Source organism: Copadichromis virginalis, linkage group LG8 (genome assembly GCF_057382275.1).
Source record: "Copadichromis virginalis isolate Kocher_CV1m ecotype Utaka linkage group LG8, C_Virginalis_male_GT1.1, whole genome shotgun sequence".
In the NCBI taxonomy this organism is placed as follows: Eukaryota; Metazoa; Chordata; class Actinopteri; order Cichliformes; family Cichlidae; genus Copadichromis; species Copadichromis virginalis.
The window spans coordinates 27492900-27516174 of NC_140625.1; the positions used below are offsets into that span (position 1 = coordinate 27492900).

The following is a 23275-nucleotide window of genomic DNA, read 5'->3' on the forward strand; positions in this document are numbered from 1 at the left end:
GTGGAGGACTCAAGCTTTCAGACACAAACCTGAGGTGTGACTGTTTGACAGCTAATCTAGGAAGAAGAACTGAACAAAATTATTCATTTACCCTCATATTTTATTTGATTTTTTAAAGGTAATATTCTGAATTAAACTGTTAAGTTAAATATTTATTACTTTTATTATTATTTATTTGGAAGCACAGTTGTAAAAAATTAAAATGATTAATTATTTATTTCTATTGTTATTCGTTATATTGCCCTTTTTAAAATGTATTTATTTTTAATATACACACTTCAGTGATCTAACTAATTCTAATTTTAACTAAAACAACTAGTTTCTACTTATTAATAAATGTACATACACATTAATGTGCCACTGATTATATCCATATATTTTGCTTCCATGGACCCAGACTGTCTTGTAATTTTTAGAATTAGTTCTCCAGGCTTTCTGGGGGTCTTTCATATATTTTCCCTTTGGCTGCTTTTTATTTTTAGGGACTGGGTTGCTAACATAACTACTATGTCATGGTTTGGTGCTGTACTTCAGCCAGTGGTGTTGGGGAACTTTTAAAAACTGATGGAATTATGAATGCAGAAAACTACCATCAGGTTTTGATGTCCTGCCATCTAGCATCTGATAGGCAATGGCTTCATTTTGCAATCATCCCAAAACACTGCCAATGCAGTAAAAGCATACCTGGATAGAAAAACACACAATGCAACTCTATCAGTCATGCACTGGCCTCCTGGAAGCACGGACCTCAATCTTACTGAAGGAATAGCAGGCGTTCTGCTTCGTACTAAAACAACACCCTATAGTCAAGGAGCTGCTGATGTCCTTCTATAGATGTTCTGTTGAGAGTGTATTGACATATTGCATGCCAGTGGGGTTTGTCAGCTGCACTGCTCAAGAAAAGACAGCACTCCAGAGGGTCATCAGCACAGCACAGAAGATCATCAGCTGTGCTCTTCTCTCCTTAAGGATCTCTAAGGTCCCACTGCCAAAGTAAAGCCCACAGCATCCTGAAGGACGCATCCCACCCAGGACATCACCTGTTCCAGCTATTAGCATCAGGAAGGCAGTACAGGATAATAAAAGCTGAAACAAACAGTACACTTTACAGTGCACTCTACAATGACTCAGGCAGACACACACACACACACACACACACATTTGTACACATTTATATTTTTATACTGTATTTATTAGAAACTCTTATTTTAGTATTTTTTGAATGGTCAGAGTGCTTTCTTTGCAGTGAATGGGACAGCATATAATTCTGATGTGCTTTTGGCAGAATCATAATAAAAGATCCAGATTTTCTGATTAGTGAAGCAGTGTGGCATCATCATGACAAAGAACAGAAGAAAAACCAACCAGCATCCAAAGATGAGCTTAGAAAGTCCTCAAAAAAGATTAGGGAACTGTTCCTGCAAACTACTTAAAACTATATTAAACGCTTTCCTAGAGTTCAGATTGTATTAAAGAATTAAAATATATATAAAGAAATGAGCAGTGGATCCAGGCTCTTGCTCAGCACTGAGCACAAGTACTGATTGTTTTTTTTTTTGTATGTAATTTGTATAGTATTTTTTTCTCTCTCTTATTTTCTTTACTAAATGTACTTGTATATTGTTCACATGTTGAAATAAATTACCAATTATAAGAAATAAGTATTTTAGTTACGTTTATATAAAGTATGAAAAGTAGTGCTTTTAGAAAGATGTCAGAAATTGTGGAAGTGTGTTTTCACCACAGTATTTTGACTTTTTTTTTTTTTTTTTTTTTTTTTTTGCCATTTTTAAGTCTAAATTTTGAGTCAAGAACTTTAAATGTCGGAGTTTTACCCTTTTTTTTGGGTAAGTTTTGAGTTATTTTCTCAAATGTTGAGAAGAGTTAGTAAGCCCCAGACAACCCTAATCTTAATCACTAACCCTAACTTTGAATTATTAAGTTGAAATGTCGAGATAATAAGATTTTGAGTAATTTTGATGTGGTAAAAAATTTCTGTGGTGGAAAAAAATGCTTCCATAAAAAAAAGTATTTTCCGTTTGACCATACCTACCACACAACAACAGTCAAGCAGCATTTATTTGACTGACTGAGATGTAAATAAAACTTTATTGTGCCTGACAAATATCTTTCAAAAAACTGTTTAAGAATAGAGGTATTAAATATTTTAAAGAATTACATATAATCAGTATTTCAGTTATCTCAGGACAGTACCGCATCCACAGAGCCAAATTTACCCGCTTTAAACTTTTACTCATAATATTTAAGCAAACTGAGCATTACATTAAAACAATTTGATCATCGTTTGCTGTTTTTACTAATAAACAGAAAAAGAAAACAACCCCGCTAGCTTTTCAAAGCCAGCGGGTTTTTGTTCACGCCCCTCCCTCTTTACGTGCTACCCTGCACTACGCGGTGACGTAAAAACGTGACGCGCAGGGGTGGAGCTTGTGACTTGCGAAATGGAGATAGGAGCTACCGGTGAAAACAGTCCTCTGTGTTTGAAGAATTTGTTGCCAAATCGAGCAGAAATATCGACAAACGAAACCAGCAACGTCGATCACAGCCGACCGGGCGAGACCACAGCAGCCAACGTATGAAAGTAAGTACCTGCTAGCTGGAGCTAGCCCTTCAGCTGGTGTTTGTTTGTTAGCCACCTTGTTGAAAAGTACAATTAGTCAGGCCAGGAAACTAAACGAAACACGTTGTTGTTAAGTCTTCACCTCTTCCAAGTGGGTGCTCATATGTGGTTGTTTTCGATTGTTATCAAACTGGTTCAAGAAATGCCAGCTAAAGCAGAGAAAAACACATTTACGCGGTGTTTCTGGTGGAGAATAGCTGTTAAAAGTGTCTGTAACAGTAAAAGGAGATTTAAAGTGATTGTCCCTGTTGTGTTGATTGTTTTGAGACTAGCTATGTACATGTAGATCATCCTGGCTTTTTTAAATCGTTTTTTTTTTCTTTTGCTGAACTCACGCATCCTGCTTGTGTGTTATTTATAGCTTATTTGCTAGTGCACTTTATAAGAGGAATCTATATTTAAGACTGGCCACAAAACCACCATTACATGGGGAAATTTTTTTAGGCCAAAAAAAATTAAGAGCATGTTCTTTGTCACATATTGTCTGATTTTTGCCTGAAAACCCCCGTGTACATATTGTTTACAATAAGGAAGCGCTGACTGGCAAATTCTGAGGTGATATCAATACTAAATTAGACCAATAACCAATTTCGTGGTGGATTTTGGTCCTGATATTCAGCTGATATTTGGATGCAGTCATAGTTTACACTTTGTGCTGAGTATCAATACCCTTTTTCAGTTGCTTTGAACTTTCACAAGACTCAATACATGTGGACACTTTTGGGTTTCGTGTAGGTGTCACTCAGACATTGTTATGTCATTTTCAAACTAGTTTTAAGAACTGGTGGAAGAAACCAGTCAGTCAAAGTTAAATTAAAGAATTGAACTGACAGTGGTTTAACCAACTTCCAGTATTTGGTTACTGATAACAGGGAAGCTTGCAAAGCAGGAAACAGACTAAACAGCATACTTTTAGTCCTGTGAGGTGTACTATGAAGAAAATTCAACATAGCTGGGGTTTCCTTGTGTCAACAAAAACCTGAAACCCCAGTTGGCGTTAACGGGTGTCATGATGGTGATTATCAGCGTTATTGGTTAACTCGGGCTGCCTGCTTTAGGCTGTGAGCTCTCTCACGTAAACAGCAGGGTGTTATTTTTGCACAAATTGGACCGACTGAGTATGGCCTATTACAAATAAAATAAAATACAAAAAATAAAATACTCTGCATTCATTTCTAACATGACATCTGCACATTGACACTGCAGCTGGTTAAACTGGATCGCTTTAAGCTTAGCACCTTTAGCTCCAGCACTGCCATGTAGCCTAACAAAGAAGACGTGGAAATCACTTTAGTTTTTGATTAGATCAAAGTGAGATTAGTTGTATTAATTGAAAATTATGGGTGTACTATTATCTGCATTTCCCAGCAGTGTAAAATGCACTTGGCATCTATATTAGGAGCAAGCAGGAAAAAAAATTGATGCACTTTCTGCATCAGCAGTGGAATAGAAATGCTGCTGTAACATGTCTCCACAGCTTCCTTTGGGCTTGTTAGTAAGATGCAACTCAGCAGGTTGCATTTAAAAGGTATTCCTCAGTGGAGAATCTGTATCACTCTTGGATTGTACTGTAAATTAAAAGAATCAGTGAAAATGTGGTGCTTGCAGCTTATTTTAAAGCAGTTAATGTATTCATTTCTCTGTCAGGGTAAAAAGAGAGCAAAAAAACTGTGACTTTAAGCTTGCATGTTAATCTCACTTCACACATGCTCCCCTCTGTGGAAGAGTGGCTGCGGGCTACTCATGGTAAATAGAAGTGTGAGTGTGAGAGTGACTCAGTTAGGCTGAGCTGCCCAGCTTCTCTTTCAAAGGGTGATTCATGAGCTCATGACGCCACTGGTGAAACTTTCTCAATGTTCAAAAGGTTTTGACGCAGCTGATCTGATTGATTGCTCCTCTCTTTGCAGTGCAGCACTCGGTAGGATGATCAGTAATCACGAAGAAGATGTAAGTACCTTTTCTCTCTCTCTCTTATTTAAATGTTTTAATTTTCAACACAAGTTCTGCTTTCTACACATGTTCACACTAGCCTTTAGCTAAACTGGAGAACAACAGACTGATGGGTAAAAGCCTCTGTAAAAAACAAAGTTTGCAGAAGAGGCCTGTGTCGTGCCAACAGTGTGGTGGTTTCACAATAATGACACAACACACATGCAAACAGCACTGCTGACACGCTTTGTGTGTCTATCTTTCAGGAGTTTGTGGCAGTGCGGGTTCAAGATCCCCGCATTCAGAACGAAGGCTCCTGGAACTCCTATGTGGATTATAAAATATTCCTGCATGTGAGTATGAAAATGAACCAGCAGCAGAAATGTTTGGCCACAGCGTTTGTGGGTGATTAAAGATTTTCATTCAGGTTAAAGTTTTGGACCAAAAAACATAAACACCTGAAGAGAACACGTACAGTTCTGGGACATCACAGGGTTTTCTTTCCACACTTTAATTGTAGTAGTGATTATAGTGCAGATAACAGATGAGCATTACAAGTAGTTTTATGTCAACATACGTCTCCGTTTGACTGTTAACACATTAAAAAAAATTAATTGTCTTTTGATAATCATTTATAAGCAGAAATGTGTAGTTTAAACTAGGTTATATCAACTAATTAAACCAGAGTCATAATTCAAAGTGAATGTGTGTTTAAGCACTGCTGCCTCAGAGCAGGAAAATTGTTGGTTTGAATCCATTGGTCCTCATTGCCGGTAATAGGTTGTACTCATTCCCGGTAGGTGTTGGACTTCACTGGACTTAATTTTTTTCACTGATTGGGATCAAAATTGTATGGACAGGATTTCTGGGTGTAGCCAAGTCGCAGCTATGAGAATTGGCACCTCCAAGTTTGAGGTCATAGTTCTCAGCTGGTTCACAGAACCCACTACAGGTCAGGGATGAGTTGTTGCTGCAAGTGCCTCCGTTAGAGCTAGGGTTAGGAGCTCGGTCATTTGAGAAGGACTCAGAATGTAGCCGCTACTCCACCATATTGAAAGGAGCCAGCTGAGGTGGTGCACTGTCTCACTAGGATGCCTCCTGGGTGCTGGTGTCCAACAATGAAGAGGCAAACTCAACACATGCATGAGTCCTCCCAGGAGTTTTGGAGGTTTTGGCTTCACTGCATGCATGCATGCATGCATGCATGCCTGCGTGGATGGATGGAGTACTGCAAACTAACTGTTTGCAGTGATTACAGTGCAGATAAAATGCAAAAAATACACAGACTTGAATGTTAAATAGTCTGTGACACATAAAGACATTTCTCCCTGAAACAACACCTCAAGGATTTCCTCAAACTTTTTTAACAGATAAGAGTATAAAAGAGTCGGGGCTTTACCGCTCCTTGAATGTTTTGTTTTTTTTTAGGGGGGGAGGAGTTTCACGTTGTTATGGAGACACCAGCCGTGCCGAGGAATGCGGTTTCAGCAGCAAGGCTTCATGCCTGGGCGGATTTCCTCTCTGTGTCTGTGTGTTTGTGGGAGCTGACTCATGATATTGGCTAAAACTATGCAACCTCACATGATCTTACATGGGTTTGTTTGTTGTCGACATGTTATTGTGTTGCATAGGTGAGACAGTTTCCTCAAGAATACTTTTTTTAGGACAAAAGTTAGCACTTTTATTGTCTCTTACTTCACAGGAACTATAAACCTGTCCAACATTTACAGTGGGGCAAAAAAGTATTTAGTCAGCCACCGATTGTGCAAGTTCCCCCACTTAAAATGATGACAGAGGTCAGTAATTTGCACCAGAGGTACACTTCAACTGTGAGAGACAGAATGTGAAAAAAAAAATCCATGAATTCACATGGTAGGATTTGTAAAGAATTTATTCGTAAATCAGGGTGGAAAATAAGTATTTGGTCACCTCAAACAAGGAAAATCTCTGGCTCTCACAGACCTGTAACGTCTTCTGTAAGAAGCTTTTCTGTCCCCCACTCGTTACCTGTATGAATGGCACCTGTTTGAACTCATCATCTGTATAAAAGACACCTGTCCACAGCCTCAAACAGTCAGACTCCAAACTCCGCCATGGCCAAGACCAAAGAGCTTTCGAAGGACACCAGGAAAAGTATTGTAGACCTGCACCAGACTGGCAAGAGTGAATCTACAATAGGCAAGCAGCTTGGTGTGAAAAAATCAGCTGTGGGAGCAATCATCAGAAAATGGAAGACATACAAGACCACTGATAATCTCCCTCGATCTGGGGCTCCACGCAAGATCTCATCCCGTGGGGTCAAAATGATCATGAGAACGGTGAGCAAAGATCCCAGAACCACACGGGGGGACCTGGTGAATGACCTGCAGAGAGCTGGGACCAAAGTAACAAAGGTCACCATCAGTAACACACTACAACGGCAGGGAATCAAATCCCGCAGTGCCAGACGTGTTCCGCTGCTGAAGCCAGTGCATGTCCAGGCCCGTCTGACGTTTGCCAGAGAGCACATGGATGATACAGCAGAGGATTGGGAGAATGTCATGTGGTCAGATGAAACCAAAGTAGAACTTTTTGGTATAAACTCAACTCGTCGTGTTTGGAGGAAGAAGAATACTGAGTTGCATCCCAAGAACACCATACCTACTGTGAAGCATGGGGGTGGAAACATCATGCTATGGGGCTGTTTTTCTGCCAAGGGGACAGGACGACTGATCCGTGTTAAGGACAGAATGAATGGGGCCATGTATCGTGAGATTTTGAGCCAAAACCTCCTTCCATCAGTGAGAACTTTGAAGATGAAACGAGGCTGGGTCTTCCAACATGACAATGATCCAAAACACACCGCCCGGGCAACAAAGGAGTGGCTCCGTAAGAAGCATTTGAAAGTCCTGGAGTGGCCTAGCCAGTCTCCAGACCTCAACCCCATAGAAAATCTGTGGCGGGAGTTGAAAGTCCGTGTTGCTCGGCGACAGCCCCAAAACATCACTGCTCTCGAGAAGATCTGCATGGAGGAATGGGCCAAAATACCAGCTACTGTGTGTGCAAACCTGGTAAAGACCTATAGTAAACGTTTGACCTCTGTTATTGCCAACAAAGGTTATGTTACAAAGTATTGAGTTGTATTTTTGTTATTGACCAAATACTTATTTTCCACCCTGATTTACGAATAAATTCTTTACAAATCCTACCATGTGGATTCATGGATTTTATTTTTTTTCACATTCTGTCTCTCACAGTTGAAGTGTACCTCTGGTGCAAATTACTGACCTCTGTCATCATTTTAAGTGGGGGAACTTGCACAATCGGTGGCTGACTAAATACTTTTTTGCCCCACTGTAACTGCCTAAGCTCTCTCTGTGTCTAAATCTAACCAGGGGTTTTCCTGCATATAAACATTTTTGCGACCCACCAGAGAGGTTCTGACTTTCCAACAAAGGGAAATCACAAGTGCTGTGCATTTTTCTATAAATGGGATTTAATTTAAGTAGACGCTTGAAATACATTCCAAGTGGCTGAAAGTAAAAGCGAATGCACAGATCTCTGTAAATTTAAGTGGACAAAGCGCATTCTTTGTCCTAATTTCATGCATAATTCATAATTTCCCCGCTCAACTATTACTTTTAAGGTCCCAAGGGGTCTTCTGGGTGTTAACTCTGGAAAGCGTGAGGACTTTACATGTGTTAAACACGACCTTTATCTGTAAAAGGCCAATATAAAGGATACCTAATGGGGAGATGCAGGAGGCGACACATTATTGTTAGGCAGGCGGCAGAAAGCTCTAAAGTCTTTCTCTTATCATCTTTAAGAAGTTTAGATCTTTAGCAGCACTTTTGTTCACCTGTTGGTTGAAATTTAAAAATTTTAGCCCATTGATCACCCTCGGTGTTTTATATCAGAATCAGCATACTTTATTAATCCCTAAGGAAATTATGTGGGTTACAGTTGCTCCAGTACAGTAACAGTAACAGAGTCGACTATTTAACACTACAAAATGTTACAGATTTACACATTTAAGAAATAGCACAATATATAAAAAATACATAATAATATAGATCAAGAATTGACAGAGGTGATTAGAATGTACCAGGTCACAGGTGTTGGTAGATTGCTTATTAATGAATGAATGAATAATACATTTTTAAGACGAACACATTATTCTTTAACTAATTTGGATTAAAGAAACGACCAAAGTTAAAATATCATTTTACCACAATACCTTTTTTTGTTTTGCTTTTTCTTTTTCCCTGAGGGTATACTTGCAGATGATATTTATCACATTTTCCATGACCTTTGTAATCCTACCTGCATCACCAAAGCGTGCTGTGGGATCAGATGTCAGGACCTTGTAGCGCTTCCGTTCTTCTTTCTCTAAACTTGTAGTTTTGACATTGTTTGCTCCTAATTCAATTTTATTTTACATCTTAAAAAGCATGAATTTGGATTCTATTTGTTATTTCTTTAAAAACCACGGACCTCGTTGTTATGTAGACATGACTAGAAAGTGTCACATGTTACTGGAACAAATCAGACATGTGATAACTTCATAAGCTCAGCAGCAGTTTCACCAGCTGCAACATGACTCACTAAAGTCACAGCATGAGTGTGATCATCAGTGGCATGAGTTTACTAAAAACCTGGCCCGTATGTAACCCAGCCACTGGCCTAAAAATATCTGACTCTTTATTATGTTTTTAGGCAGGACTAAGTGAAATATTTGGGGATTATTATTTTCTGTTTTGAAAGAATCTGCATTTCATGTAGTTTTGAATATTTCCGGCACAGAGAACAACACCTCTTTCCCCCTTCTCTTTCTATTGGCGTCAGGCTATTGTGCCTTTTGATTTTAATTATATTATGAAAAAAGCCCTCAAAATATCACCAACGTTCCCATTTTTAATACTTTTTTTTTTTTTTTTTTTTCTCAGACCAACAGTAAAGCCTTCACAGCCAAGACATCCTGTGTGCGGCGGCGGTACAGTGAGTTTGTGTGGCTCAAGAAGAAGCTGCAGAAGAACGCCGGTTTGGTGTAAGTCAGCTGGTCCAGTTTTGTTCTGTTCTTTGGTCCTCATAGAGATTCAAGAGCTTTATTGTCAATACAGAAGTATACACAGTGTACAGTGTACCGAAATTCACCTCAAGCCTCCCACGGTGCATTTATTAGTATATAAAAGATATATCTCCAAGAGATATAAAACTAGACATTATAAAATAAATAACGTGCTAAATTTTGGTACAATAAAGGGATTAAAAAGGTATTAATTAGTAACTATACAATACTATAATGATAACTATACAATATTAACTGTACGATAAACAAAGACAGGACAGAGACAATACAAAGTGGATTGTGCAGCGGTATTGAATACCAGGTTCAAGTTATTGTCTGGATATTATAGACGAGATATGACAAAGATGGAGATGAAAGCAGGTCGCCACCCAGGGTTTATTAATCCCAAAATAACAATCAGGAAAAGACTTTTAAGCATCCTGGATTTCCAGAATGCTTAAAATAAGAATATTTGTGTTGTTTCTTTTAAAGTGCTTTACACAACAGAGTCAGTTAACCCCCACCCCCCTTCTCTATAACAAGATGTACAAACCTTATTTAGAGAAATGGACATGGAATCAACGTGGATGACTTATTTGGGACTTTAAAAAAAAAAAAAAGTCTGGAGAAACAAAAAGCAACAACAATTAAACATTTTGTGTAAATGTCTGTTAGTGATCTAAGGCTGTCTTTTACAAAGATGAATTGTGTCTCATCTAGTAGAGGGATGCCTGAAACAAGACTCCATTTAGCTCTGTGAAGCATGTTCCTCCTTTCCTCTGACTGTACACTCACTGGATTTGCATGTGTTAACTGGTGATTCTGATTAGAGGGTTAGGCCTGTGATAGACTGGAGTCCTATCTGAGGTGTACCTGCCTATTTCTCTGTGATAGCCGGATACGCTTCAGCCCACGTTAGTGGTTAAACGGTTAAGAAAATAAATGGATGTACATTAGCTGCTCTGTGTGGAGCATTTAGCAGCTAAGAGCCAGATATTTACTGAAACAAAATTAAAACGGGACTGAACAGGAAACTCATCTGCTTTAACGTGATTCTACTCTGCTCATTTCCAGCTCCATGTTTTTATTGTTGGACTTTATGAGATAAGCTTTGTGTGATTCACAGATATGTCTGAAAGATCCTTTAATCTCAGGTTTCTTCAGTGATGACACACAGAACCAACCAGAAAAAAAAGTGCGACTGAGTGCTTTGGTTCACTGGGATTGCTTATAGAAACAGTGACCTCAAATATGAGGATGCACCTCTGGAGCAGTGTTTCTATGCCAGATTTAACATAATTATCTCCACAGACATGGATAATTATTATTATTTATCCTTACAGACCAGTCCCAGATCTTCCAGGGAAATCCTTCTTCTCCTTCAACAATGAGGACTTTTTGGAGAAGAGAAGAAAGGGACTTCAGATTTTCTTGGACAAGTCAGTTCTCCTTCTTCTAAAATCAGTATTTGATCGTCTAAACAAGCATTTTCTAATCTTGTTTTACCTCATTTTTTTTCTTTTTGTTTTTTTGTAGAGTGGTGCACATGACCGTCTGTCTGTCAGACAGCCAGCTCCACCTCTTTCTACAGACCCAGCTGCCAGTCGGTCACATCCAGGACTGTGTCCAAGGCCACACCCCTTACTCCGTGACAGATGCCATCCTCACGTATGCCTCGTCCAATCAGGGACTAGCTCAGGCACAGGAGGACGATTTGATCAAGGAGCCATGTTTGACCATTTCTTACGAATCAATGGAAAGGTAAGTGAAAAAGATCAGAACGGTACCTACAGAGATGATTATGCATACGGGTGTATTGCAAACAGCAACCAATGTCACAGGCTAAAAACAATGACTGCAGTACCTCTAATGCCCACTTGAGGCTCACTCCAAAAGTGAGCCAATCTAATAGACTTCCATGTTAAAACCTGAGAGTAGATATAACATGTCTATATGTTTGTCCATCATTTATATACAGTCTATGATTGTAAACAATAGACTATTTATATTCACCAACTGAGACATTTGAAGCCTCAGCATTAACATTTAGCAGCTACCATGTTGTTGTTGTTGTCATCGTTGATGTTGTTGTTGTTTTTTAAGCCAGCAGCATCCATATTTGCACAAGAGGATTGAATTTTAAGTTTTCCTAAATAACCAATAAAAAAATCCAGAATTTCACTTACCAAAAGTCACAAACTTATTAGCTCAGTTAAACACAAAGCAGACAATATTAACAGATCACTTTAAAAATACTCCAAAAGTACTACAAATATGGTGGAGAAGGCCAGGTGAAGTCTAGAAGTTTCCAAATCGATGAGTTAAAAAAAAAATTACCCAAAGAGGCCAAAACCTTTTTTTGTATTAGACCATTGTATTTTTTTTTCTGTAGTAAAGTTGGGCATTTTAACAATGTCTATGGGGGACTGACTCATTTGCAGCCAGCCTCAAGTGGCCATCCGGTTGTTAAGTGATGACGTGACGAATCCTACTTCCGGGCCTAAAGTAGTCTGCGTTTAATATGGCTTTTGTATTGTTAACATGTTTAATGTTTTGTATTTTCTTCTATTTGATCTCAAAAAGCTCCTAAAACAGTCAGTGATCACTGTTGACCTCCCTCGGCTTTTATTACCACTAATCATTTATTTAAGCTCAGTTTTTAAAACCTTAGGATGTAACTACAGCCCAGCCCATGCAGCAGTATATGAATGACTAACCTCGTATTGTGGATGGATTATCTCAGTTGTTCTCCTGGCTGAAGTTTGGTCCTTTTACAGCATCCTGCCATGCGATTACATTTGTTCCTGACCACCGAGAACACTCACGGTAACTTTTATCGAGTGGGAAAAAAAGTTAGCTTGTTTATATTAAGCTAACATAGCTGTGTCGCTAGCGGTCACGTAGCACATCATTATATACCAGCTAGCCCAACTTCAGTAACCCTACAAACGTCCCTGCTGTTTAGTTTTCTGTCTTCATTTATGCTGGAAGTGATAACAGAGCTGTACGTTTTAATTTGTTTCCAAAACCCCGCAGTCAGGACATGCTATATTGTATTTAGATAGAAGCTAGCGAGCTAACTCCCTGCTAACTTCTAACTCCGTTAAATGTCATAAATTCCGTTTTCATGGATGCCTGGATGTTAAACTCAATTGTTACACCTGGTAGAGCAGAACGCTGATCATTTTATTAAAGATGAAAGACTTTAGACAGTTTTTCAACTCTCAGTAATGCCATAGTGATCGTTTGATATATGGACCTGCAGCGGAGTTTAGACCCAGACACGGCTAGTGACGTCAGACTGAACAATCGGATAACAGGAACTGCAGATTTTTAGCCCTACATGTTGCTGCTTGTTCTTAATTCGGCTGAATGTTGGCAGTTATATAGAGCCCTTTCTTCTTTATCTTGTTTAACACATTACAAAAAAAAAAGATGGAAATTGTTGGGATTGGATGATTGATTTTGTGATTTATTTATTTATTTATTTATTTATTGGATGATTACTTCTCCATTCTGGAGTTTTTGTGCTAAGCTGAGCTAACCAGCATAGTCTCCGTATTCTAGAGCTTTTCCTTACACCTCTCCCCTTTTAGTAGCAACGTATCAACTCCTCATTAAATGTATAAAATGTTTAAACTGAACAATTTCTAAACCCTTGTTCCCGTTTTCCTCCACAGCCCGGCTCCTCATCAACCTTGCCAACAACCTAATGAGACCATCAGCCCGGAGCTCGTCTCATGTGGTGACGCTGACCCTCTAGAAGGTTTACTGGAGGTCCATGATCAGGACCATAGGAAGAAATGCTCAGTAAGGATTTCCCAGAAGAGCAACCATCTTGAGGCCGTTCTTGAAACGGTTCTTGAGGACAGCGGCCCATCAGAGGCAACCTTTTATCTGGGGGACAGTCCAGAGAGTCTTAGCTCTGCTGAGCAGATCCAGCAGAGGTTACAGACTCCGGTGGAGGTGCACACGTTCACGGGGATCGGCTTTGAGGACAGTGTGATCGATGGGAAGATTGTTTTACCTCCAGGTGAAGAAGAAAAGGTGGAGCTGCAGGAGAGTAATGAGGATGCTCATGAAGGAAAAGTCAACTGTGAGCCTGAAAAATGTGATGATTCTGAGAAGATTTTAGATTTTAAGGAAAATAACTGTGATGAACACATTTTAGGAAGTGATGCCAGATCTCAGGAAGCTATGGAAAACATCTGTACCGAGAATCCCGTCATCTCTGAGGTTAATGAGGTTCATGTTCTAGAAGTCAACGCAGACGACCAAAAAGGCAACAAAGCAGGAGGTAACGAGGAAACACTGCTCGAATCAGAAATCAGTGACGAGGCCCACATGTTGAACGGTGTATCTGCGGTGGTACAGGATGGTGATGACACACAGGAAGTGGATTTTGCTGGCAACAAAGATGAAAGCGACGAGTGCGACACGGTCAGCTCCTCTCTGCCATCTTCCAACGACAGCATCGTGAAGGTCAGTGATGAGGAAAGCGTTTGTGAGGAGGCAGACGACTCGATCCAGGTTGCAAACGACTTTGTGAAGACTCCTCCTGAAGACACCACTCGCTGGTCAGATGTGGAGGCATCCAGCAGGAACATCATGGACCTGCAGGTGAAGGGATATCCTGATGAAAAACTGCACCTTTCTGCCCAGGAGGATGAGGACCTGCAATACACCCTCAGTGACCTGAGTAAATCTGCAGACCTTAACTCTGCTGTAACTGCAGGATATCTGACTGAAAATGGAGACTTTAGTATCTTAGCAACCAGCCACGCTCGTGGATTGGGTGACGGTAGATGTACCGAGGAGGAAGCCACGCTCTCACCTTCAGAGGAGACTCAGGAGGTGGAGGTGCATTAGTTAAGTCTTCCTCTAATATAGATCCACTGAATCAAACGCTCGGTTCCAAACTCTGCCCATCGTACACAGCGTCTTCATATCGTCAGGGTTACGAGACACACCTCACACTCTCAGTCATGTAGGTATAACACTTCCAAAACAGCGTGAATCTAACATTAGAATTTCTCTGTTATGTACCGGATCTGATTTCCCTCCTGACTGCTTCACTTCTCCATTTGGCTTCAGTGAACAGCAGAAGGTGCTCGAGTTAAGTTTAGGTTCATACTCTGAGGCCTTTCAGTAAGGAAACAGCTGGGGCTGAATTTAGGCAAAAATATCCACCTAAATTAAAGGATAAGTTCACATTCCTTTGTGTCTGTATTGAAACTTAGTGAAATTTGTGGTTCCTGTTCATACTGACCATCAAGAGACGTTTTCCTGATTTAATTAAAGAAAAAAACAACCAAAAATGCTAACACAAGGTCGGGGTTTTTCTTGCATATGAAAAAATTAGTGCCCACTAAATTGATTTTGGCTTTCTACTAAAGCAAAATCACCAGAACTGTGACTTTTTTTCTTTCTTTTTGTAAGTTAAAGCATGTTAACACAGAGTCTTTGCATTGACTTTGACTCTTGAGGCCCATTTTGAGCCTAGAAAAACCCTGGAGGGGGTTAACTTGTAAACACAACACTGCTTCCTACAGTGGACAGAGAGAGTGGAAATTCAGCACTTAAAAGATCAATGTGAAAAACCTTTATTTAAATCTCTTTGAAAAGGGGATCTCTAAATTCCCAATAAGGAGAGGAGGAATGGTGAAAGCCACTAAAATAAATAATCAGTGGACACATTTTTCTTTCACGACAGACATTGAACGAAGTGAACTTTTCTCTAAATCTAGAGTTCCTCGTCACATTTGGAGCCTCAAATGAGACCTAACTGCTCTTTAAATGTGCTTCACATGCTGTTAAATAGTTCTGTTATACCCGGCTTATATTAATTCTTCACAGCTTTCACTGTGCTGGTCACTAACGCAGGATGATACTCGGGCTGAGAACAAGCATACGCATAGTTCAGTCCCCGTACACACGTCTCTGATCATGTGTTAAACTGGTATTTATTACTGAAGGATGAGAGGGGAAAAAACACACTTAAGTCAACCTGTGAAATGCACAGAGGCTCCTGTTTGAACTTCTGATCTGTAACAATGTGATTCCTGTTTTGTGTTTATACAGCTTCATGAAGTAGAAATGGATGCCTTGCACCTTTAGGGCCATGACATGGTTTTACACACACTAAGAGTTTTTACTTATAATTTATACACTCCATTCAGGCAAGATGGGCACAGGTTATTTTTAAGAATAGTTTACTCTTCCTCACACATGTGAGCTTTAACTCCAGCGGGCCTTTTTCCACAGCAGACACCTGTGAAACACGTCAACTGAGGTTCATCCAAAAAGAGGACCTGCCCTGCGTGAAATGTAGCCATGATTAACACACCTGTGTGTTTTCCTCTCTCCACAACTCAGTGTGTCTGAAATCACTCATTACTCTGTATGCACTGGATTTTATGATGGATTTTCCATCTATCTGCATGTAAAGAGTATTATTGCATGCTACACAATGCACTTAAAATACAGCAGTTTTGTATTTTCGAATTCATTTTTATTTCAATTTTCTTTCCTTTTCAGTGCAATTTGTTGATTCCCAGAGTGGGTTTGAAAATGTTCACTTCAGTTTTTATTAGTGTCAGTGTTGATTTTAGTTTACTTAAATATTAAAATATAAAGGATATTTGTCATTGGTCAAATTTTTTTTTTTGGTTTTACAGTACAAACTTTTCCCTTTTGAGGCAGTTAGACATCCTAAATCTCAAACAACAAAAAGTTTACCAGACAAACACTGAAGTTAAAGTAATTTTCTTTTTATTTCTATTTCATTTTAATCATCATTATCAATATAATTTCAGTTAGTCTTGATTTTATTACACAGAGTTTTAGTTAAAACTAACAACCTTGGGTTAATCATAGAATATGATTAGAATATGAATATAGAATTTTATTTATATAAATTAATATTAATATTTATTTTACTTAACCTCAATTAACAAAAAAAAAGAAAGGAAAAACAAAGCAAACCTAATCTGGAAGCTAAAAATAAATTCTAGTAAAAGCTAAATAAAAATACAAAGGTACAATAACTGAGTTATCACTAAAATAAATCCTGTAATTTATCAGTTATATCAAAATTTTTAAGCCTGTTTGATCACTGAAACGTCCAGTGTGATCGTGCCGTCGTCCTCTGGCATCGTAATGAGCGAGTTCAAACACATCCTGAATGCCTGCTGTGGAAATTCTGGTCGTCTTGCCTGTAACCTGTCTGCATCTTGGCAGCGACGTTGTTCCCACAACACTTCTGCTTCTTTTAAGCTGCATTTAAAAGGGACCGGCAGGTTCTATTTGTGAGGTTTCGCACAGAAATCAGACTTTATTTTAATAAGCTGTTTGCATCTAAGCTGTGGAGGGATTTTAACGTTTCACTGGTTTTGTTCCTGGTAATAACTACAGGGGTTTATTTTGAGTTTTGTTTAAATACGGATGTCAAAGAGTACGAGGGTAATGTGAGTGATGGTATCCATGTACATGTGCACATGATTATTTTATTTTATTTCAATAAAACCTTGTCCTCTTTACTGTCACGACATGTTATTAAACAGCTTTTTACACATGACTCAAGACATTGAAGCAAGCCTGCCACCTAGTGGCTCCAAATAAACAGTTTTAAAAATCCCCCTTTTTCTTTAGAACAGAAACAAAAGCACACAATATTTTATTTTTAGTATTTCTGAGCAGAGTTTACATTAAAATACTTTACATTACTGTTTCTTATGTCAGTTATGAGAAAATTATTTATAAACTAACAATCAACGTCCTGTTTTCAGATTTATCCAGTGGGTTCATAAATGCATGCATGCGACATTCTTAATCACTCAAAAGTGCAGCTAATGGTGCTTTTAATTATTGATGTGTCTGTCATTTTATTTGAATTAACACATTCACTGTTTAGTTTGGCACTTCTCTGAATTTTCTACACAGTGGTTGAGACTTATAAAGAAAATGAGAAATCTCACATTTAGGACGATTGATCACTTATCAAAACTGATAAACAGACTAATTACTCCAGCTCTAGTGTGCACTTAGATTTTTTTTTTTTCTTTAAACAGGCTTTTATAAATGGCTTATAGTGTACAAGAGTAAGTACAGCTGCAGCAGGTTTAGGTGATAATATAATAATTTACATTGGTATAAAAGGGGAATAATTTTGAAATGCCAAACGCTTATCTGACAGATGTGTCAAGAGTAATTCATGGCAGGACGTGCTGGCAGCCGCAGCGCTGTGAAGAAAAAGAAACCGTATCAGAGAAGGACGCATTAATAATTCAGTGTTCATTTTAAGCTGCACCTATCTGACTGCATTAGGGAATCATTTTCTTAAATAGGACAACTGACGCTGTAATCATGCCTCTGTTGCATATATTTATCCTCGCCCATTGCCCATTGCAGCACTCGGATTGCTTTGTGCAGTACTTCTTCCAGCCAGCAGATGCCATAAATGGCAGGTCAACGACTGCATATACCTCAGTGGCAATCTGGATGAGTACCAGGGGGACCGTTTCTGTGTATTAGGCCACAGTAATGGTCCATAATGCTGATGATAAGAGAGTACCTCGGTACCTGTTGGAGCTCAGAGGATGTAGGCAGGCTGCAGGAAGTCCTTGGGGACGATGCCCACGGTGCCGTTTAGCTCGCCGACCCACCACCCGTGAATGTTGTACTCCTGGGCCCCAAAAAAAAAGAAGAAACAGAGCGGTGAGGCTCAAAGGGCGTCTAGGAACAGGTAAACAAAGCGGGATCAGGCATAAAACCTGCACTTTGATACTGATACTGATTTGACACACCACTGAACACAAGAGGAGACATTTGAATTATTTTAACACAGAAACCCAGAGAAAAACTATCAGGTTACAAATGCTTAAAGTCAACTCTGGCGCAGGAAATCCAGGCGAGCGTGGTCCCGTCCACAAAGAGCCATGCGCAACACTCCTAATGGACACTTTTGGTGTATTAGCCTCCAGGGTTTTCATTAAAAAATGAGGCAAACGGTAAACAAGGCTATCGAGACAGCGAGTGTCTACAATAAAACAGCTTTTTTTAACCGCTCCAAAGCCATCGCCACAGCTGGCCCGTTTCCCCAGACTAATTATAACGAGGGTTCATTTCTGTACTGTGATTAAAAAAACAACACAAAAAAGACGGATTATTTCACGCGCATGTTCAGAGGAAATATAAATGCTGGTTGAAGGTGACCGATTAAATCCACTGTGCCTCAAAAAAAATCCCATAAACACCAGTTTTTTTCATTACTTATGATTACAGCTTTTATTTACAATTAGGACAGTTCAGAAACATAATAATGGGGATTTAAAAAAAACCTGAAACAAGCTAAGAACAAACAATAAATATCGATCTGGAGGATGTATTGTGACTGAAAACCATATGAGTCTTTGTGCAGATAAGAAACCCCAGAAATGTTGATTTTTCATCTGCTGAACTGAAAGAAAACATCCTAGAAGAAAAACCCTAAAAATATAATGTAGACAAATTTATTTGAGGCTAAAATTTGGCTTTAAAAATTAATAAATAGAGGTTGAACATATGCTTTGGTTATCATGGAGGAAATCTACTAGAATCTCTATGAAAACAGGGATTTTTTTTGTGTGTGTTTATTTGTAGCTGAAAGAATCGCAGTTAACTCTAAGCCGAATCAAATGTAAGTAAGTTAATTGATATACACTTATACAGGGAACACAGCAGTTTGCACTGCTTCCAGACCTGTACATTGAAATAATGAAGCTGCTTATTTAATCTGCTTCAAGCATTTAACGAACATGACTGAACCGCTGCATGATGATCTGATCACAGCAGCCGGGCTATGAGTAGATCTGTACTGGATCAATATTTGGAAAGCGATCGGCTTGGCAGTGGGGGCACAAGCCACCCTGCTGGAGCAGAAACCCCAGTGCCACTCATCTCTCCTCTTTTTCAGACCCGACGCGATTGTGCGGACAGTTTATCACACACGTGCAGACACATATGTAAAATAAATTGGTGGGTTTTTTCCGCTGAGTGCATGCCTCAGATTCAGGTTCTGGTTCACGCGCACTCTGTTGACATGATGAAAAGCATCGTGTAGGAGGTTTAGCCGATCATCCGGACCTGACACCTCTCTGCAGCCAGAGGAATGAGGCCTGCAGCTAATGAGCGGTGTTTGGACAGCGAGGATGGATGAACCGCTTAGACGGTAATAAACCACAAGGCTCAAGTGTTCTAACAGCACAAACAGGTACCCACAATAAGCAGATTGTCCACCCAGGCCTCATCGTTTTCCCCCTGCAAACCTCTCTGACAGCTCTGACTGGGATGCTCCAGTGTGCTTGGCTCTCTGACAAACTGACAGTTCGCTGTGTCTGAGCTCATAATGAAGGGGAAAGTTAGGGCCGAAATGGCCTTTTTATGCTCCCCATAAGACCGTGCAGGGAAAAGCCCGGTTGCGGAAAGCTGGCTCCGGTTCCCATTCGGAGAACGTGAGGAGAGGAGGAGGAGAGGGCAGACAGACGGACGGTGGGGGGAGGCATCGGAGAGAGGGAGCGAAACAGTTTTTCTCTCCCTTGGGGGCGTCGCAGCACTATTCCACCAACCGTAGTGACAGAGAGTTTTATTTATCTCCGCGGCCCATCTGTGCAGTCGGTCTCAAATTCTCCCTGAGAAAGGTCTTTTGGATTATCAGCGTCGCCATTTTAATACAACTGCTACATCACGGAGTGGGTGCCAATGGCGGTAGAAGTCTGTCAGGCGTGCAGAGTCCATCTTCCTCACACTTGAAATGGGTTCATCCAGAGTACACCTGCTGTAATAGGGACATTCCAAAAGGCTTGCAGACTAAATTATCCAAATGACAAAAACTAGGCTCCTCAATGCCCCCACTCCCCACCCTTCTGTTTGTTTTCCTCTGGTTTTTTTGGCTTTCAGGCCGTGAAACTCACAAACGGGGCACAGATAAACGTTTGGGCTCGGGACTAAAATGGAAGATGTTCCCTGTGAGGGGGAAAAATAAGGTTTCCCTGAGGGGTCTGACTTCTGGGAAACGTGTGCTGAGGTGACACGTATCCGAGGCTGTGTTTGCTGCAACCTGGGCGCAAATTGAAAGGGGAGGAGAGGTGGTGGTGGTGGTGGGGGGCAAACAGCGCCGTGTCGTGGCGGCTGCGGCACGCTGACTCGCTGACCTCCCGGTGACTCCTCCACCAAGAGGAGAGGTGGGGTGGCGGTGGGGGAGAACGGGTGTGGGCGGGGCTGGCACTGAGAGTGGGTTGCCATGACAACACCTGCAGTGTACCGGCGCAATCGTTTATTTACCACTCAGGGGGCTGGCTAATGGTGGCATTCTGATAGGCCCATCGCTCACGGCTCCCCGACCCGCAGGACAGATTGACAGCTACCCCGAGCCTCGAAGCGGGGAGAAGGTGAGTCGAGGTTGGCTGGATGTGGCGACCGAGAGAGACAGACAGAGGGCGGTGGGCGAAGGCAGGTGTCGTGTCACGCCACCATTATCCGCCTAAACAAAACACATCTTCAATATTCGTGTCAGGTAAGAAAAAAATCACCTTTTTCACGTGTAAAAATCTGCACGGATCCTGACCACATGTTTTCCTCACACACATGAAACACACACACACACACTCGTGCAATCCCAAATGCATACAAACTAGGGGGAGTGCTAATAAGCCTGACACATGAGGCATCTTTCCTCGGCCACCAGCTGACTGAGGCAGGCCTTGGGCATGATGGAGCGCAGGAAGTCTCTCATTGCCCTGCCGCTGAACCCGCCGCCTGGGTGTTACAATCTCTCCCTCCCTCCCTCCTTCCCCATTTCCAACCCCCTCCTCCACCTCCTCTTTTTCCTCTCTTCCACGTCTCTCCTGTAGCAACCTTTCCGCCTGCATCCTCTCTGTTTTTATTCCCCGCTCTCCTCCACATGCACTGCAGCTCTCTGCAGTTCTTCCATCACTGCTGACCCTAATAAAGAAACATGGACACCTCAGCCAGGCACAAGCACACCATCTGTAACCTGTTATCAGGTTAGCAAGCCCTCCTCGCCGCTCACACAGGTACACTTCACAACTGATAACACCTGAAACTTCAGGGTAGAAGGATCTTCTCTTTATTTTGATGGGGTGGGGAGGTCGAAATCTACTCGGAAACACGGATGATAACTCGGCTTAACCAGAGATGGAAATGGCTACTTGGTGTCCATTTTTTTCCAAGTGGGCTTTTAATTAAATCAGCGAATTGGCTTCAAATTGGAAACATGACAGAGCATGAGAACGTTTGAAAATATCTCAGGGACGATGAGATTTAATAAAAAGAAAACCTACTCGCTCCTTTCTAATGCACGCCTGGGATTACAGATAGCTCCTTAACTTAATAGCAATTTAAAGTGGATTTGTGTATGCCACTGAGTGTCTGTAATGATGGCTGTTTACGCCGCCCCTCATTTATAATAATTAAGCAGAATGGATTGGGGGGTGGGCTGCTCGGACGCTGTTCTGGGCTATTGGCTTGGGCTGAATAATGACCTACTGTAGTTGACCGGGGGATGACCGCTGCCTCCTGCATGACCCCAAACCCCAGACTCACCCCCTGCTACTTTGGGTGGTAAATAGGATGTCTCTGCCTGTCTATAGCGTCTTGGTGTCTATGGCCACAATAGCAGCTAGGGGTCTTTAAATGGCTGTGTGACAGCGAAAAGGAGAAAGAGAGAGGGGGGGCGGTGGACAGGGTTCACACAAAAGAATAAAGGGATCCCCTCCTCTTTGTCTCCCTGGCTTGACTTTTCCCATCTGATTATTTGACCACTTTTCCTTTTCTTCACTTGCTTTCAGTTGGTGTGGCCTGCACGCAGAGGGCCAAAAGAGAACATGAAGGCAACATGACGAAAAACTGTCCCGGCTAGCAAGGACACAACATGGAATATATAATTTAAATTGTGAATATCCGAGCTTGAGTTTTACGCGATTATACCCCTCAACAAGTACATCTATAAGGACGTAAATCAGCTTTCAGTGGTTGTAAAAGTTTTCATTAAAAAAAAAGCGATTAAAAACCACCACAAGGTGTCAGTGGTGTCCACGTTCTCATTGTCTCTAACAAGCTGAACACTTTGGCCAAATGTGCAGTGACGCTTTTCTTTGGGAGCCGCACCGGATTGGCTGGCCGGCCGCCCTCTCTCTGGATTTTGGTTGGACGGGATGGAGGAAGAGAGGTGGTGGTGGCGGCGGCAGCAGCAGCAGCAGGGGCAGCACTTGCCAGAGTTTTAAGGACCCTGGATGGGTTTGTGCCATAAATCTCTTCCCACTCCATCCCGCCGTTCTCCATGAGTGCCTGTGGGAATACAGGAATGTGACAGCTGACCTGTAGAGCCCACGTCTTTTGATTGTGGATCCATAAATTAGAGGGCAAGAATGCACCTTATGGCTTTAGAGACAAAGCACTACAGGTACTACATGTGTCAGCGGGAAGTGGAACAATAAATTTAACACATTTTAAATCCTACTACAAATAATATCCCTTTGCATGACGCCGGCGAGGCGATGATGCCGTTACAGCGCTCCTGATGTGGCTGAAACATCTTTGCAATTTAAATCTAAAATTGGAGAGTGTGATACTGCAAAAAAAAAAGAACTGCGCTCACCCAT

The 23275-nt window shown here is 40.9% G+C and overlaps 2 protein-coding genes across 6 annotated transcripts in view; one reads left to right on the forward strand and one right to left on the reverse strand.

Moving 5' to 3' along the window:
* Positions 1 to 2428: 2428 nt before the first annotated feature.
* Positions 2429 to 17161, forward strand: snx11 (sorting nexin 11). The gene is made up of 7 exons (XM_085466862.1): positions 2429 to 2602; positions 4549 to 4588; positions 4837 to 4923; positions 9496 to 9596; positions 10961 to 11056; positions 11154 to 11378; positions 13298 to 17161. Exons 2-7 carry the CDS (start codon positions 4565 to 4567, stop codon positions 14484 to 14486), a joined length of 1722 nt encoding a protein of 573 aa, XP_085322988.1. The 5' UTR covers positions 2429 to 2602; positions 4549 to 4564; the 3' UTR covers positions 14487 to 17161.
* The window catches only part of skap1 (src kinase associated phosphoprotein 1), a 42228-nt gene continuing 32750 nt past the window's right edge, over positions 13798 to 23275 (reverse strand). For 3 of the 5 annotated variants that reach the window (XM_085466867.1, XM_085466864.1, XM_085466863.1), the window contains 2 exons: positions 18198 to 18300; positions 17797 to 17857 (listed from right to left, as the gene is read on the reverse strand). In XM_085466867.1, coding sequence (XP_085322993.1) covers positions 18208 to 18300 — 93 coding nt within the window. In that variant the 3' untranslated portion in view covers positions 17797 to 17857; positions 18198 to 18207. Of the gene's footprint in view, positions 14232 to 17796; positions 17858 to 18189; positions 18301 to 23275 lie in introns of those variants that run through there. The other 2 variants (XM_085466866.1, XM_085466865.1) reach the window with 2 other exon arrangements.

Bases quoted from the DNA above. Each gene is read 5' to 3' on its own strand.
- snx11 (XM_085466862.1), top strand. From the start codon at position 4,565: ATGATCAGTAATCACGAAGAAGAT. The intron at 4,589-4,836 runs GTAAGTACCTTT...TCTATCTTTCAG, and splicing joins TCAGTAATCACGAAGAAGAT to GAGTTTGTGGCAGTGCGGGT. The intron at 9,597-10,960 runs GTAAGTCAGCTG...TTATCCTTACAG, and splicing joins CAGAAGAACGCCGGTTTGGT to ACCAGTCCCAGATCTTCCAG.